This window comes from Helianthus annuus, chromosome 8 (genome assembly GCF_002127325.2).
Source record: "Helianthus annuus cultivar XRQ/B chromosome 8, HanXRQr2.0-SUNRISE, whole genome shotgun sequence".
NCBI lineage: Eukaryota > Viridiplantae > Streptophyta > Magnoliopsida > Asterales > Asteraceae > Helianthus > Helianthus annuus.
The window spans coordinates 41,766,000-41,782,259 of record NC_035440.2 but is presented as its reverse complement, the minus strand read 5'-3'; the positions used below and the strand labels follow the sequence as shown (position 1 = coordinate 41,782,259).

The 16,260-nt window shown below is 35.3% G+C and overlaps 2 protein-coding genes across 8 annotated transcripts; both read left to right on the top strand.

The window, feature by feature from the left end:
• The first annotated feature begins 486 nt into the window (after positions 1–486).
• Positions 487–9,130, top strand: LOC110872749 (potassium transporter 2). 7 transcript variants are annotated; one of them, XM_022121617.2, is made up of 11 exons: positions 487–832; positions 3,126–3,232; positions 3,424–3,658; positions 3,735–3,980; positions 4,069–4,122; positions 5,153–5,413; positions 5,508–5,560; positions 6,014–6,131; positions 6,924–7,178; positions 7,844–8,482; positions 8,573–9,130. In XM_022121617.2, exons 2-11 carry the CDS (start codon positions 3,182–3,184, stop codon positions 9,037–9,039), a joined length of 2,379 nt encoding a protein of 792 aa, XP_021977309.1. In that variant the 5' UTR covers positions 487–832; positions 3,126–3,181; the 3' UTR covers positions 9,040–9,130. The 7 variants fall into 7 exon arrangements, with proteins under 7 accessions (XP_021977309.1, XP_035832078.1, XP_021977312.1 ...); XM_035976185.1 differs by having other exon boundaries at positions 589–832; positions 3,427–3,658; XM_022121620.2 differs by lacking the exon at positions 487–832 and adding an exon at positions 2,698–2,716.
• A 4,488-nt stretch (positions 9,131–13,618) lies between these two features.
• On the top strand, positions 13,619–14,828 carry LOC110872748. Its single transcript, XM_022121615.2, has 3 exons — positions 13,619–13,960; positions 14,374–14,437; positions 14,521–14,828. Exons 1-3 carry the CDS (start codon positions 13,649–13,651, stop codon positions 14,688–14,690), a joined length of 546 nt encoding a protein of 181 aa, XP_021977307.1. The 5' UTR covers positions 13,619–13,648; the 3' UTR covers positions 14,691–14,828.
• Positions 14,829–16,260: the final 1,432 nt, after the last annotated feature.

The window sequence follows — 16,260 nt, the reverse complement described above, 5'->3', positions numbered from 1 at the left end:
CGTAGCAGCGATCGAGTTAATACCCTGTATCGTAGCAGCGTCTTGATACCTTAAAACTTCGAATTTAAGCAGTATACTTCGTGTTTGAATGAAATTTTCGAGCACAGGTGAATGTCCCATGCACAGGCTACTTATAGCCAGATTTTGAGTTTTATGCGGCCCGCGTAAGACTTAATAAGAGCTTACGCGGCCCGCGAGGCCCCCTAGTCTACGTGTAGGGCATATGTGTCACGAGTAGGTTCGCCAAGTGTATGACACGTAGCCCGGTATGCTTATCCGGTCAACAACACTTTGACGCGGCCCGCATAAGCTTCTCTTGTGGCTTACGCGGCTCGCCTAAAACCAGAAAATTGATTTTTCTTGATTTTTGATATGGATTAAGGTTTCAGGGGTCTGGGTTTTACTTACAGGTCGTTTATGGGCATTTTTGAAGGTACTTACATATTTCACATAGTTAAATATGAAATATCATTACATTATTAAACTCACATAATTATATCACAAAATATAGAATAAAATAGAAATACAACATAAAAAAATGCAACATGATAAATCAGATCAGAGGGTTTTAAAAACCCCATGAATATCCATTTTCCCGGCCCATGTTTAGCATCTGCAGACTGCAGATATAATAACAGCAGAGATTCGCGTTTCGTGTTCGCCACTCGCCCCCATTTATCACACAACGTGGTGGATCCATCCTCATTTTTCAACCCTAATTCCACCTTTTCACTCCCGAGTTCAGGATACACAGATCAACTTATCATCTTCATTGCTGCTGCATTCATGGCCGAATAAACCTTGAATTCCAATTCATATACCTATATCAACAGTAAGTTCTAATATCTCCGTCTTCTTATTTTATCGGTTTATTTTGCTATCGATTGATTGATGCTCTTTTACTTGTTTGTTATTTGAGTGATTCAGTTTTCAAACAATTGTTAACAGTTTGGATTCAGTTAATGTCGAAATTCGTCACAAGTGCAAATTCTTACAAATTGTTTTTCCAATTTTCCTTTATTACATAGAAATGCGAAAGGTTATGACTCTTCTTCCTCTGGTTTGTTTGAATTCCACTAAAATTGATTAATGACCTTTTGGTTTCCGCACCAAGAGAGCTTGCGAAACGTTTTTTTTAATGAAACGTCTTTGATGAAAACAAACATTCTGCACATGGCAATGTCTGCCCGTGATCGACGCGGCGGAGACAGAAAAGCCTTTTAGAAAAACAAACACCAGCTAAGCAATTTTGGATAGTGTTGTATAGAGAACTTGTAGGCCGTTTGGGGAAAACCTAATTTGTAAATGAGCAGGGCTGCAAATGAACCGAATGAATACGAACAAGACCTTGTTTGTGTTTGTTTATTAAAAAATACGTGTTCGCGAAGCGTTCACGAACACTTATCGAACGAGATTTTATGCTTGTGTTCGTTTGTTAAGGAAATGAACTTGTTCATGTTCGTTTGTGTTTGTTTGTTAATTTTAGGCAACGAACAAAAACGAACGTTGACGAACACAAATGAGCACAAACTAATTAGATATTTAATTTGTCGGAATTTTGAAGTATTGAAATAAATATAAAAACTAAAAACACTAATGAATTATCGAACACAGACGAACACATTACCAAACGTTCACGAACAAACATGACCCTTGTTCATGTTTCTTCATTTAACTAAACGAACGAAATTTCTTATTCATGTTCGTTTGTTTAATAAACAAATGAACACAAACGAAAACAAACGAATTTCCCGCCGAATGGTTCACGAACTGTTCGCCGAACGTTTGGTTCGTTTGCAGTCCTATAAATGAGTTTAGCTCGAGTCAATGTGAGTTTGCTTATTTGATTTGTTTAAGTTAAACCCATATTTTAATAATACAATATGAGTTCAGGTGACTTAAAATATTAAAATAAACACAAAATATGAGCTTTAATATAAACAAACTTGCTCGAGCTCTTCGACACAATAAAACATCAAGAAATGTTTGATTTGACTTCTCTGTATCCAATGGTAGTTTCTTTCGGCTAAGATAGGGATGTAAAAAATACCCTAAATATTCGGGTATCAAACTAAGCTAAAACTTGTGTCAAAATCAAATACAGTAATATATTATAAAATTTTAAAATATAACATATATACTATGCTTAAATTACTAATATTATAGTTGAGTTCAAGTAATTGGCATTTTAACAAGTAATATTTAACGATATAATATCATAAATAGGTATATGTGATCTCACAAACCCAATGGATAATAAGTACTTGTGCGAAACAAAAATAAGACAGTCTTGTAATCGGACTTCCGGACACCCTGTGGTTACCAATGTACAATACATGGTCCATTGTTAATTTGTTGTACGTACGGCTAATGCATATGCACCAAAAAGATATTTTTTTTAATCAAAAGAAGTCAAGTAACTTAATTTTTTACTCATATATTTTAATGTTGTTTTTGGTGTTAGTTGGGACGGTTTATTTCAACATTGGAAGGTGTGGTTACACCTTGTAATAAAGTCTACTTTGGTTTTGGACATATTTTCTAGCCCACTTCTAGACACTTTATTATTAACTATCTAATTATTATTATTCGGTGCTTTGTCACATTGCTGACACCAACCCACGTGTAGGTGTTATGTGTGTGAGAGAGATACAACCCAATATTTCATATTTACCCTTGAAACTTGCATTGAATTGTGCACACAATTTGGAATATGGTAATAAACTGATAATTGCATTTTTCTGTTGAGTCACGTTATTTTTTTTGGCTTTCTTGCTGTCCCAACATTCTTCTTGTTCTCTTGCTACTTCGGTTATAGTGAAGTTTTAAAATCTTGATTTAATCCTTAATCTCAATTTGAGTATTATTACTTTTATTATTCAAGAAAGTATTATCTTGATAGAAGTTGCAATTTTTTTATTTACTTTTTCAGAAAGACAAATCTTTTTTATTCGATTTTGCATCATGGGGTCTTTCTGGTTGGACCCCTTTTGATTTTTCACTTTATAGTTGATAGGTTTTCAAGAATCAAGATAAGGGTATTATACTATAATCAAGTGGGTCACTGTTTCTTGATGTTTCTATCAAGGGTAGTTTATGTTTATGTATGTGCTTTTTTGTTGCAGCTGTGATCTACATTTAGCTTGTTAAATCATCCACAATTTCAAGAGAATCTTGATTTATGAAAAGCATGGATCTTGGTGACAAAAAAAGTTGTTGGGGAAATTCTAAGGTATGCCCACCAGATTTTGGAATTATTGATTTTCATATTACAAAATATTGATTTATGTTTGTTTGTTAAATTGCATTTAGAATGATTTCATATTACATAATATTGATTTATGTTTGTTTGTTAAAGTGCATTTAGAATGATTTTCATTTTACAAAATATTGATTTATGTTTGTTTGTTAAATTGGATTTAGAAGGATACATGGAGGACAACATTGGTGTTAGCATATCAAAGTCTTGGTGTAGTCTATGGTGACCTCAGCATTTCCCCAATTTATGTTTATAAAAGCACATTTGCAGAAGACATTCATCACTCTGAAACAAACGTAGAGATTTTCGGTGTGCTTTCGTTTGTTTTCTGGACTTTAACCCTCATTACTTTGTTCAAATATGTCTTCATCGTTCTTCGAGCTGACGATAATGGCGAAGGTAAGATTTAGTTTTTTTTTAAAGTAATTACCATTTAAAACCATCAGCGGTTAACATGTTATTGATGAATCTTTAGGTGGAACTTTTGCACTTTATTCCTTAATATGTCGGCATGCTAAAGTAAGCCTGCTACCAAACAAACAAACTGCTGATGAATCGCTCTCAACGTATAAACTGACGCAACCTCCCAAGGGAGAAAACGTGTCAAAATTGAAAACATTGCTTGAAAAGCACAAAACTTTGCATACGGCTTTACTAATCTTGGTCCTTCTTGGCACTTGTATGGTAATCGGAGATGGAGTACTTACGCCAGTTATTTCTGGTACAACTTTATAATCTTTTTCGAACTTTTGAAATCTCTTGTTCAATATTTGCGTTATTAACGTGTTTTTTGTTCTCTAAATTTTCAGTTTTTTCTGCTGTTTCGGGGCTCGAGCTATCAATGTCCAAAGCACACCATGAATGTGAGTGTTCTCCTATTTTCAATCGTTTGCGGTACACAAGTTTCTTTGCGAATTGTTTGGATGTGCTTTTCAGAAATAATTATACTACATTTAATAGTAATGATAGAGATATAATAACCACACAAACATAAACATGTATAGTGATTCAGTTGGATATTAACAAAAGAGTAAAATGCCATTTTCGTTCTTGAGGTTTGGCCAGTTTTGCAACTTTCGTCCAATAGTTTGTTTTTCCGCATCTGGATCCAAAAGGTTTGAAATCTTGCCATTTTCATCTGGCTCGTTAACTCCATCCATTGTTCTCCGTTAAGGCAGGGGTGTTTTCGTCTTTTTTGAATACTTATATATTATACTAAATGCTTGTACGTAAAGTGTAAAGGCCCATTTGCCTTTTAAGTTAACGAAAAAAGACGAAAATATCCTTGTCTTAACCGAGAAAAATGGATGGAGTTAACAAGCCGAATGAAAATGGCAAGATTTCAATCCTTTTGGATCTAGATGCGGAAAACAAACCTTTGGACAAAGTCGCAAAACTGGCCAAACCTCAGGGACTGAAATGGCATTTTACTCTTAACAAAAAATTAAGAGTAAATTACGGTTTTGGTCCCTATGGTTTAGTTGTTATTGCGATTATTTACAAAATCCAATTATCTTGCAATTTTAATACCAAGGTTTCTATTTTATTGCGGTTTTGGTCCACCACACTAACTCCATCCAACTTATAGTCAAATCCTTATCACATAAGTTGGATGGAGTTAGTGTGGTAGACCAAAACCGCAATAAAATAGAAACCTTGGTATTAAAATAGCAAGACATTTGGATGTTGTAAATAATAGCAATAACCAATAATTCATTGGGACCTAAACTACAATTTACTCAAAAATTAACTTACATCCACTCCTTAAGGTGATGGAAGCGAGCATAAAAGAAACAAAGGTTTACTAGCATAACATTCAATGCACAAACTTTAAACAACATTATATGCATATTCTGAAAGTATATACATATATATATTGTTTTTAATTTACAGATGCTGTGATTCCGATAACCTGCTTCATATTGGTGTGCTTATTTGCACTACAACATTATGGCTCACATAGAATTGGTTTCATTTTTGCGCCAATTGTGCTGTTATGGCTGCTATGCCTCAGTGGCCTCGGGCTATACAATATATTATACTGGGACCCACATGTTTACAAAGCTCTTTCGCCCTATTACATGTATAAGTTTTTAAAGAAGACAGAAAAACGAGGGTGGATGTCTTTGGGAGGCATTTTATTATGCATTACAGGTAAAACCTTCATTATATAGGTATCGTTTGACTTTTGTGGTCAAACTGATTTTATTTACTCCGTGTTATGATAACTTATCAAGTTTACTTGCAGGCTCGGAGGCCATGTTTGCCGACCTTGGTCATTTCTCTTATGCTGCAATACAGGTACATTGGCCTGAAATCTTACATATGGGTATAACAATATGAAATTCACATATATGAATCTTGAGTAAAGTACACAAATGGTCCCTATGGTTTACCAAAATTTTGGATTTGGTCCCTATTTTTCCAAAAGTACACGGATGGTCCTTGTGGTTAGCACTTTATAACGCATTTAGTCCCCAGTTTTTTTCCAAAAGTAAATGGATGGTCCCTGTGGTTTGCGTTTTATAACGCATTTTGTCTCTAACTTGGACCTGCTAAAACCTTTATATCTGTTGGTTGGGGACTAAATGCGTTACAAAGTGCAAATCAGAAGGACCATCCGTTTACTTTTGGAAAGCTAGGGACCATTCGTGTACTTTACTCATGATTCTTTTATCACATTTTCTGTTCATTGACTTTTATTTGGCATCATGTGGGACCAGAAATTATTTTGTCTAACGACTTCTTTTGCAGATCGCTTTCTCCTTCTTAGTTTATCCAGCATTAATACTAGGTTACATGGGGCAAGCAGCTTATTTGTCAAAACATCACCAAATGGCACACGACATTAGTTATTATGTCTCAGTGCCAGGTATTCTTTTTGAGGACATAAACTTGACACATAGTTTAAGTAAATTTTTAAGTAAAATGCCATTTTCGTCCCTAAGGTTTGGCCAGTTTTGCGACTTTCGGCTAACGGTTTGTTTTTCCGCATCTGGATCCAAAAGGTTTGAAATCTTGCCATTTTCATCCGGCTCGTTAACTTCATCCATTTTTTCCTGTTAAGTCAGGGGGTAATTCCGTCTTTATTTTGTTAACTTAAAGGGAAATTCGGTCTTTTTCAGGGGTATTCAGTCTTTTTGCATAAATTAAAAAAGACCGAATTGCCTTTTAAGTTAGCAAAAAAGACGGAAATACCTCTGACTTTACGTAGAAAGATGGATGGAGTTAACGAGCTAGATGAAAATGGCAAGATTTCAAACCTTTGGATTCAAATGCGGAAAAACAAACTTTTGGACAAAAATCGCTAACCTAGCCAAACCTCAGGGATGAAAATGGCTTTTTACTTTAAATTTTTTTTACTACCGGGGTGTTTGGATCTGCATTTTTATAATTGTATCCGTCACGGTTTTCAATTTTTGGATCAAACAACAAAAAGTCAAAAACACATTCAAAGTTTCAAACACTATATATCATACATCCCTTTTATTAAAACTGATTATTTAAAATTGTATAATCTCTTTCAAAAAGCACATCCAATCACGCCCAAATCTTATATGATAACATGGAGTAAGTAATTCAAACTTGAAGCTTTCCAACTTTCCAAAAACAGAAATGTTTACGATAATAACTATATAATAACATAATGTTGAAACATATGCAGCATGTGTACGGTGGCCAGTGATTGTTATAGCCATTCTTGCTTCCGTTGTAGGGAGTCAAGCGATCATCAGTGGAACCTTCTCTATCATTAACCAGAGTCAATCACTCGGTTGTTTTCCAAGGGTTAAGGTTGTCCATACGTCTGACAAGAAACACGGTCAGATTTACATCCCGGAGATCAACTGGATTCTCATGATTCTATGTATTGCCGTCACTATTGGATTCAGGGACACCAAACATATGGGAAATGCATCAGGTTCGTGAAAAAATTTTGTACTTCCTAGTTTTACTTATGGGGCCAAATGTAAGTCTGTAAACGAACCGAACGAACACGAACAGAGGTGTGTTCATGTGAGTTCATATAACTTTAACCGAACACGAACACGAACATATAATCGAATAACTTTTTGTGTTCATGTTCGTTCATTAAGAAAATGGGTATGTTCGTGTATGTTTAAAACTAAATGAACAATTCACGAAAACTTAAACGAACATAATTTAAGAAACATAAACGAACACAAATGAACATAATTGAAATAACATAAATAGATACAAATGAAGATAATTAACCAAAATAAACGAAGACAAACGAACGGAAACTAGTTTTTTATATGTAACTTAGTGATTAATCACGATAAGTACCATTGTAAAGCTTGTTTTTATTACTAGAAAGCCTAATTACTAATTATTTCTATTTATTTAAGTAGTTATAAAACCACTTTTATGTTTATATTTATATAAATATAACTACTTATGTATATATGTATTAAAATTTGAACGAACATAAAGTGACGTTCATGAACGAACCAAACACGATGGTTGAACATTTGACTAGATACATCGTTTTGTGAACTTGTTCGACTGTTACTTGAATGGTACTCCAAGAATGTTTTTAAAATTCTTAATTTTTTTATGTTGCAGGATTAGCCGTTATGGCTGTCATGATGGTTACAACTTGCCTAACATCATTGGCAATTGTTTTTTGTTGGAATAAACCTCCAATTCTCGGTCTATGTTTTCTACTTTTCTTTGGTTCCATAGAATTACTCTATTTCTCGGCTTCGTTAGTCAAATTTCGTGAAGGTGCATGGCTCCCGATTCTCTTAGCGCTTATTCTAGTCACAATAATGTTCGTTTGGCACTACGCCACCATCAAAAAGTACGAATATGACCTTCAAAATAAGGTCTCGTTAGAATGGCTACTAGCTTTGGGCACAAGTTTGGGTATTTCTCGGGTTCCTGGGATCGGGCTTGTGTTCACAGATCTTACGTCGGGAATCCCGGCTAACTTCTCACGGTTCGTGACCAATTTGCCTGCGTTTCACAGTATCTTGGTGTTTGTGTGTGTGAAATTTGTACCTGTTCCGTTTATCCCTCCAGCTGAGCGGTACCTTATTGGTCGCGTGGGACCCCCTAGTTTTAGGTCGTATAGATGTATTGTGCGGTATGGGTATCGCGATGTTCATCAGGATGTTGATTCGTTTGAGACCGAACTCGTGAACCGGATCGCTGATTTCATCCGTTATGATTGGACCCACCCTGAACCGGCTAGTGATCCAGGTTACTTATTATTTATTGTACAACAAAACTTGTCTTCCTAAGTTATCGGGTCACCTAGATCCTGCCTTTTCTTATGTGGGTCCCATGCAGGTGACGAAGACGATGGATTTCAATCAACTACGTCACCAGGAGAGTATAGGCTTGCGGTAATAGGGAACTCACGGGCTTTTGAATCAGAGGAAAGTCTGCAACAAGTTAGCGTGTCGGGCAGTTTTCAAACAGTGGAGAGTATAGCTGACATTATTGATGTCGAGATGAACCCGCCAACCAGAACACGACGTGTGACATTTGCTGTTGATGATCATAATGATTCTGATGAACCAGAAGACCTGCAAATGAGGGAAGAGCTTCAAGATTTATTGGATGCTCAACAAAGTGGGACCGCATTCATACTCGGTCACTCGCACGTGAAAACAAAACAAGGTTCTTCAGTTTGGAAGAGGTTGGCGATTAATGTCGGGTATAATTTTCTTAGGCGGAATTGTCGTGGACCGGATGTTGTGTTGAGGGTGCCTCCGGTATCTTTGTTGGAAGTTGGTATGGTTTATGTTGTATAAAACTTACGGTTACTGATACACTATGCAACTTGCTTCTGAGTTCATGCTAACGAGCTAAAAGAGTTTAAATTTTGTTACCAGCAGTGTTGCTTTAACAACTTGTACATCACGCCTTAGAATTTGTATCTTGCTCTCTTCAATTTCACCTTGGAACGCAGAATCTAAGCGTTCATTGTTTTCATAACCCTCGGATTTTAGAACCAGAAGATGTTATAAATAATATAAAAAGTTAAATCTGTACATGCCAGTGGCGGACCCAGGATTTTTTTTCTGGGTGTGCGAAATTTTTTTAAAGATTTTAGACCCCTAGCTATACAAAAAAAAATCGGTTCATATCGGGTCGGGTCATGTAAAACAAGTAAACACAAACAAACGAAGTTTCATAATGGGTCGAATCAGATCGGGTCGGGTCCATTTCAATTTTCAAATAATCAAACCCTAGTTCCTAACTTCCTATCGCATTAACAAACAAAAAAGCATCAAAGTTCAAACCATCCCTACTTCTATTTCTCTTAATCATTAAATAAGGATCTTCAAGTGTTCAACCATAGCTCATGTTCCTTAATTTTCAATTTAAAATTTTGAATTTTAAGCCCTAGTAATTGTTATTTACCAACCAACAGTCATATAATCAACAAAACCACCCAACTAAAGACTAGAACAACCCAAAAATACATGAAAACATATAAAATTTTAAACCTTTTTAACAAATATATATATATATATATACATGTTTCTTTTGAAAAAACCCAATAAAACATCAAAACAAAGCAAATTACCTATTTAAGTTCAATTTTTAAATTTCATCTTTTCAAACCCTATACTAGTATCATATAATCAATAAGAAATTAAGAAACAACAAACTCATCCTATAAAGACTATAACAACCCCAAATTACCTCAAAACTAGTAGTTGGATTGGGCTTGAATGAGTATTAAGTTATTGGGCTTGATGGATTGAATTTAAGTTTTATTAAAGGTGTTAGTGAGCTAACTTGTTTACATAATTTGATCGAATTTCAATCAGTGTTAACAATTTTTTATATAAATTCTTAAGGGGTGCGGACGAAAATTTCCAATGGGTGCGGTCGGAATTTTCCAAGGGGTGCGGTTGGAATTTTTCAAGGGGTGCAGACGAAAATTTTCAAGGGGTGCGGTCGGGAGTTTTCGCGAAAAATACCACTAAATTTTTTTTTTCAAGGGGTGCGGCCGCCCACCCACCCCTTAAGGTGAGTCCGCCGCTGGTACATGCATTCTCCTACATATACACTTCCCCATTGGACCAACCAATTTATAATTTTATTTCCATTTTAAAATTATGTTTTTCCTCCTTTTTTAAATTTACTATTTTGCCCCTAACTCAAAATAAAATTACGCTTTCGTCCCCATCTCAAAATTACGATTTTGCAATCAATTCAAAATTACGATTTTGTCTGACACTCTCCCATTGAACCAACCAGCTTATTCTTTTATATTCATTTTAAAATTAAGTTTTTGCCGTCAGCTCAAAATAAAATTACGTTTTCGGCCCTAGCTCAAAATTATGATTTTTCCCTCGATTAAAAATAAAAGTGTAGTTTTGCCCTCAGCTCAGAAATTACCTCCCCCCCCCCCCAGTTCAAAATAAAATTTTATTTTTGCCCTCAGCTAAAAATTACGATTTTGCCCTTTGTCCCCGTTTAAAAAATTATGATTTCGCCATCGGTTCAAAATTACGTTTTCCCCCCAGTTCAAAATAAAATTATGCTTTTGCCCCCAACTCAAAATTACGATTTTGCCCTCAGTTCAAAATAAAATTGTGGTTTTGCTTCCAGCTTAAAATTATGATTGTGCCCTTAGTTCAAATTTATATTACGCTGTTTCCCTAAGTTCAAAATTATGAATTTGCCCCTGTGAAAATTTACAATTTTGCCACTGGTTCAAATTTACAGTATTGCCATCACTTTAGCTTTTGGCATATTACGATTTTAACCCAGTCAAAAAAATACAACTTTCCCTCAATTAAAAATTACAATATTGTCATTGTTTTAGTTTTTTTTTTATCAAAACTATAAAAATGTTTTGTTTTAATTGGTTGACTCGATTTGATTGTTTTTCGTCTCAATAAGCTGCCTAACACTCGCTCATTATTCGGCCATCGCCCCGCAACACGGGTGGGGCATCCACTAGTTCTCCTATATAAAGTAAATGAAATGAACAGTAACTTATATTATAATATAATAAAATATTACAGTTTTATTGTTTTAATATTATAATTATAATAATTGTTATCTTCTTTACATTTTAAGTTTGATAAGCTTGGTGTTAACCGCTACTTGTATCGAAAATACCGGTTCGTTATCGGTACATGAAGGTAAAAACCAGCAGCAGCGTGGTACATAAAACGCCAAAGTCGGTACATGATTGAGTTTGATAATCTTTTAGTTCGAGAAATTTGGTACTGCTACCCAGTACCATTTGCTCATCCCTGATCACGGGTATCGTACGAACAACTACGGTATCGTACAACTTTTTTTATTAGTTTCAGGGGTAGTGATGAGCTCGATGCCAACTGATACTGAATCGGTGTTGGTACAGAAAATACCGGTTACGGTATCGGTATATGAAGGTAAAAACTGGTAGCGAACCGGTACCAGGAACGCCAAACGTCAGTACCGAACTGGTACTTAGGATCTTTCGGTTAAGGAAATTCGGTACCGGTACCCGTTACTATTTGCTCATCTCTGACTACGGGTTTCTACTGAACAACATCATTACCATACAACTTTTTTAGTTGATTTTCTTTCGGTTATTTTTTAGTGTTTTTTTCTACATTTTTTTTTCTTGTCAGCGATTCCGTGTGCAACGCGCTCGTAGTGATTTTAAATACATATAAACATAGACTAAATAACAAAATAAGTTCGCCGCAACGCGGCGACGGTTTTTATAACTAGTTTATTACAAAACAAAAAATGAAAATACATTATACTTTAGTGTGAATTTTTAACTTTAAAAAATGTGAAGACTTGAATAAAAAAAAATATGGAGTCTTGAGTAGTAAATGAACACGAAATTAATAAAAATTGACTAGAAATTTGTATCGGGTCAGACTGGTTCACTGATCCTTCTAGTAACCGGCTGGTTCAAACGGGGAACGGTTCAAGAACCTTAACCGGATCGGTTCCATGTCGAAGCTTTTGCTTTTATTTAAACGTAAGAAAAGGGTGAAAGTAACATGTTATTTATTAACAACTTTGATAACTTTTTGATAAATATCTATTAACAACTTTGATAACTTTTCTGATAAATAATACAGTAGTTATAAAAACCGTACAAAGGTTGGATTTTAATATTAGGGTGCACGGGACACTATGCGGGGAGGCAAGCGGTGACCCAAGTCCCCGAGCGAGAACACCGCCGCCATCCCCGCGGTGAGGCAAATCGGTGAAAGGAATCGGTGTGTATTCACCGATGAGAGAAGATGGGGGGAGGTTGAGAGAAGATGTTTTTGATTGGTTGGACCAGGATTTACAACAAATAAAAAAAACAAAAAAAAAAAGAAAAAAGCAAGTCCCCTAAGAGAGGAGTGCCACGATCAAATTGAAGGTGTGGGGGGAGTTAAGAGGGGAGTTAACGTGGCGCGTGCTCATTGGCCATGCGTAAAAAAGGGGGACTCCCCTAAGAGAGGAGTGCCCCTTACACCCTTAGCTTATTTCCTATCTATTGTAAAAAAAACTTTGTGATGGCTTTTCACTATTTAGTTTTTTCCTAATCTTCACTTTCATTAAGCTTTTTCACTATTTAGTATATAAACCTTAAACTGTTTATTTTTACTTTTTAGTTTCTTTTTTATGTTGGTTATTTATCATTTTAATTAGTTATTCTTTTTTACGTTTATGTCAAAATTTCACACGCTACGCGTGTGTCTAGTTCAACATGTTTACATTATTTTTTTGCGCTTTAATGATTTTGTCGCAACGCGCAGGTCCAAAGTCGACTTAATTATTTTGTTCTATGTTTAACGTTTAGGTCTATTTTTTGTGGGTTATTCTTTTCGCACACTACTCGCGTTCGTGGTTCAACGTCGTTATGTTCACTTTGTGTTCGTTTTAACGGTTTCGTCGTAAATCGTGGGGTCGTAAATACTAGTTTATACATATATAGTTAAATATTAAACTCGTTTGTAACACAATTATAACTGAACATGGGTTGGTTTACTTATTTTAATTATTGCTAGATGTTATATTTTAGTTTGTTACAAAAGATTATACATTTTTTTACAAAGGATTATACATTTTATAAGTGGCATAGATTTATTCAGAACCGAGCAACAATAATAAAACTACCAATAAAGAAAATACAGATGTACAACTCTGAAAGCATAGGTTACAATACACAATTGCACTTATTCTTTATTCAGTGGTGCTTACAACTTATAACACAAGACGAGCAAAATTGGTCCTCTCAGTTTCAACTGTCAGCCAAAGGGCCACGTAGCATCTCATAAACCATATATTATTAAGTGACACGTGGCAATCTTCTGATGGTCATACCATGAACCACTTGTATAGATAGAAAGTAAAGTATAAAAGGGAAGTTTGTGTGTGAATTTGGTTTCTAACAGCATAAGAATGGGGATGGGGCTAAGAGCTGTTCCTGTATCACCTGCTTTTGCTGGTTCTAACTTCACTTTGTCAAAACAAAACCTCACCTTCACAATACCTAAACCTTGTTACAAGTTCAAAGTTGTTGCATCAAAAACAGAGAAAGGTTACAAAGATGATGATGAAGAAGAACAAAAGCCCAAGAAAAGAAAGCAGAATCTGTTTGAAAGTGTTACAGAAGCTCTAGATTTTGCTCAAGTTAGATCAGCTGAAGATGCTCAGCTTATTGAAGATGCTAGGTCAGCAACTCAATCCGGAGAAAAAATGAGCAGGGAACAGGTAGTTTATTCTTGGCCCGATTCGTTGTTATAGGTTTATTAGATTTTCGTGAACCGAGTTTTTTTGTGTCTTTCGGTTCAGTTATTGTTTCTAGTTGTTTTAGGTCTAATCGGACGGGTCAAACCAACATATGTATGTTTTTTTATTAATTATGGTAAAATCCATTACTGGAAAACCGGGATCCCACTAGTACCCTGTTAACCAATGAGATCTGACGCTGGACAAGTAGCTTTCAAGAGGGTTAAAAATGAACCCTAAACATGTTAATGTTATCCACTGAATTTATTATATTCCAATTTCAACGAATTCTGCGAACATCTATTTTAAATATGGTTTGCGGATTACAATACTATTGAAATCAAGTAAATTCCAACGAACCAAGCGCCCCTAACAAATATGGTTTGTGTTGGCAGTATGGGGCTCTTAGGAGGAAGATTGGAGGGACATATAAAGATTTCTTCAAATCATATGTTGAAGGTATCCTATATTATTAATTGTAGCATGAAACTAGGAATTACCTAATTTACCCTTATCTTGATTTTGTTTTTGTTTTTGGTTAGTGGATGGTGCATATGTTGAAGAAGGGTGGATAGATAAGACATGTAAAGTATGCAAGAAAGAAACAAGGGGTGAACCAAGACAAGTTGACAAGGCTGGAAGATATGTTCATGTGGCATGCTTGGACAAGGCTAAATCTGGAAATTTTTTTACCAGGCTATTTTCTGGTTAAACATATAGTTTTCTCTGTACTTTTTTGTTGTTGGAAGTACACAATATTAAAGTATAGTTAACGTTGTAGTTTGATTCAAGGGTGCCTAAAACAGTAATGTTTTGGGTTTTTCCTTATATATAGTAAGAATGTTTGTTAGACCATGTATAAAGGAAGACACAAATAATGCCTCCACTCTTGGGCATTTTGCGTTATTTGGCAGTCCAGTCAGCAATAGGGCATTATGAGGCGTTTTTCTAAAATGGGTTTAGTGGGGGATGTGTGAGACCTTATTTTTAAAGGGGGGTAAACAATTAAATAAAAAAAACCATAAAAAGGTATTGGCGAAACAAAAAGAAGAATACCTATCATTGGCCAAACCATTTAACAAGGGGCGTGGAAAAAAGAATGCTCTGGCCATTTTTTTTTTTTTTGAAAAAAAAACAGCCAGGGGGTTGGGAAAAATGTCCAAAAACCCTCCACTACGGGTGGTCTTAGGCTATATGAACTAAATGTTCGAGAAGATTGATAGTTATTTTATCCACATTAAGATTTTGTCATGGCACGCCATACGTTTCTCCCTTGTAACATCATGCACGGGCAGATCTGGGGGGGGGGGGGGGGGGGGGGTTCGTTGATCTTCTTGTTTATATAAATTAATAGGTTATGTAACATCATGGGTTTCTTATAATTTGATATCTTGATTATCATGCCGACAACTCTTATGCCTCAAGTTGAAAAATTTGTAGTTTAGTTACTAAATATCATGTCAAACAACTCTTATGCCTTTGTAAACTATGGGTATAACATTACATTACATTATATGTGACTTACAATGACCGTGACGTCACACATTTTAAAAAACTGATAATACAATGTTGTTTCGTATAATAGTTACAAACGATGAGTTAAAAACCACACACAGATGTTGGTTTGTTAGTTTTATACATATGTCAAATGCGTAAGACATTCTCCACGGATGCGAATGTACCCCCTCCTCTCGACAATCTTCCCCTCTTTCGTCCATATAGATTGCCACATCACTCCTCTCATTCTCTCCTCCACACGAGCTTATGAATGTCTGATGGAGATGCTCGTAGCAATGTTGTAACAACCTTATAAACTTTTTTAGATGTACAAATTTAGAGCATGAATATGAATACATATTTTCCTATATAGCTTATACGAAAAGAAGGTATGAATAATCATCTTTGTAAGTGCTTACTAAAAGTATTATCAAAACTAAAAACCCTAAACAATCTTTTATTTTAGTTTTAGAAACTAATAGGTGTAATCTTTGTTGAATATTTAACAACAGAGGGTGTGCAAGTTACAACTTAGGCTACATGACATGGGCTCGCGCACCTTTCCATGTCAACCACTTAAAGCCCTTTAGCATTCCAACACCCCTTAACAGGTGTGAGAGAGAAAGTGATAGAGCTATATGCAAACCACTAATCACAAAGTTCTTTTTTAGTGATTAGCTAATACATACCATGCTAGTTAATAAGGGTGTGCACTGTTTGGTTCGGTTTTTGGGTAAAACCAAAATTGTAACCGAAAGTTCGATTTTTGGTTTTTAAAAACCGTT

Bases quoted from the DNA above. Each gene is read 5' to 3' on its own strand.
- LOC110872749 (XM_022121617.2), top strand. From the start codon at position 3,182: ATGAAAAGCATGGATCTTGGTGACAAAAAAAGTTGTTGGGGAAATTCT. The intron at 3,233-3,423 runs GTATGCCCACCA...AATTGGATTTAG, and splicing joins GTTGTTGGGGAAATTCTAAG to AAGGATACATGGAGGACAAC. The intron at 4,123-5,152 runs GTGAGTGTTCTC...TTTAATTTACAG, and splicing joins GTCCAAAGCACACCATGAAT to ATGCTGTGATTCCGATAACC.
- LOC110872748 (XM_022121615.2), top strand. From the start codon at position 13,649: ATGGGGATGGGGCTAAGAGCTGTTCCTGTATCACCTGCTTTTGCTGGT. The intron at 13,961-14,373 runs GTAGTTTATTCT...TTGTGTTGGCAG, and splicing joins AAAAAATGAGCAGGGAACAG to TATGGGGCTCTTAGGAGGAA. The intron at 14,438-14,520 runs GTATCCTATATT...GTTTTTGGTTAG, and splicing joins CTTCAAATCATATGTTGAAG to TGGATGGTGCATATGTTGAA.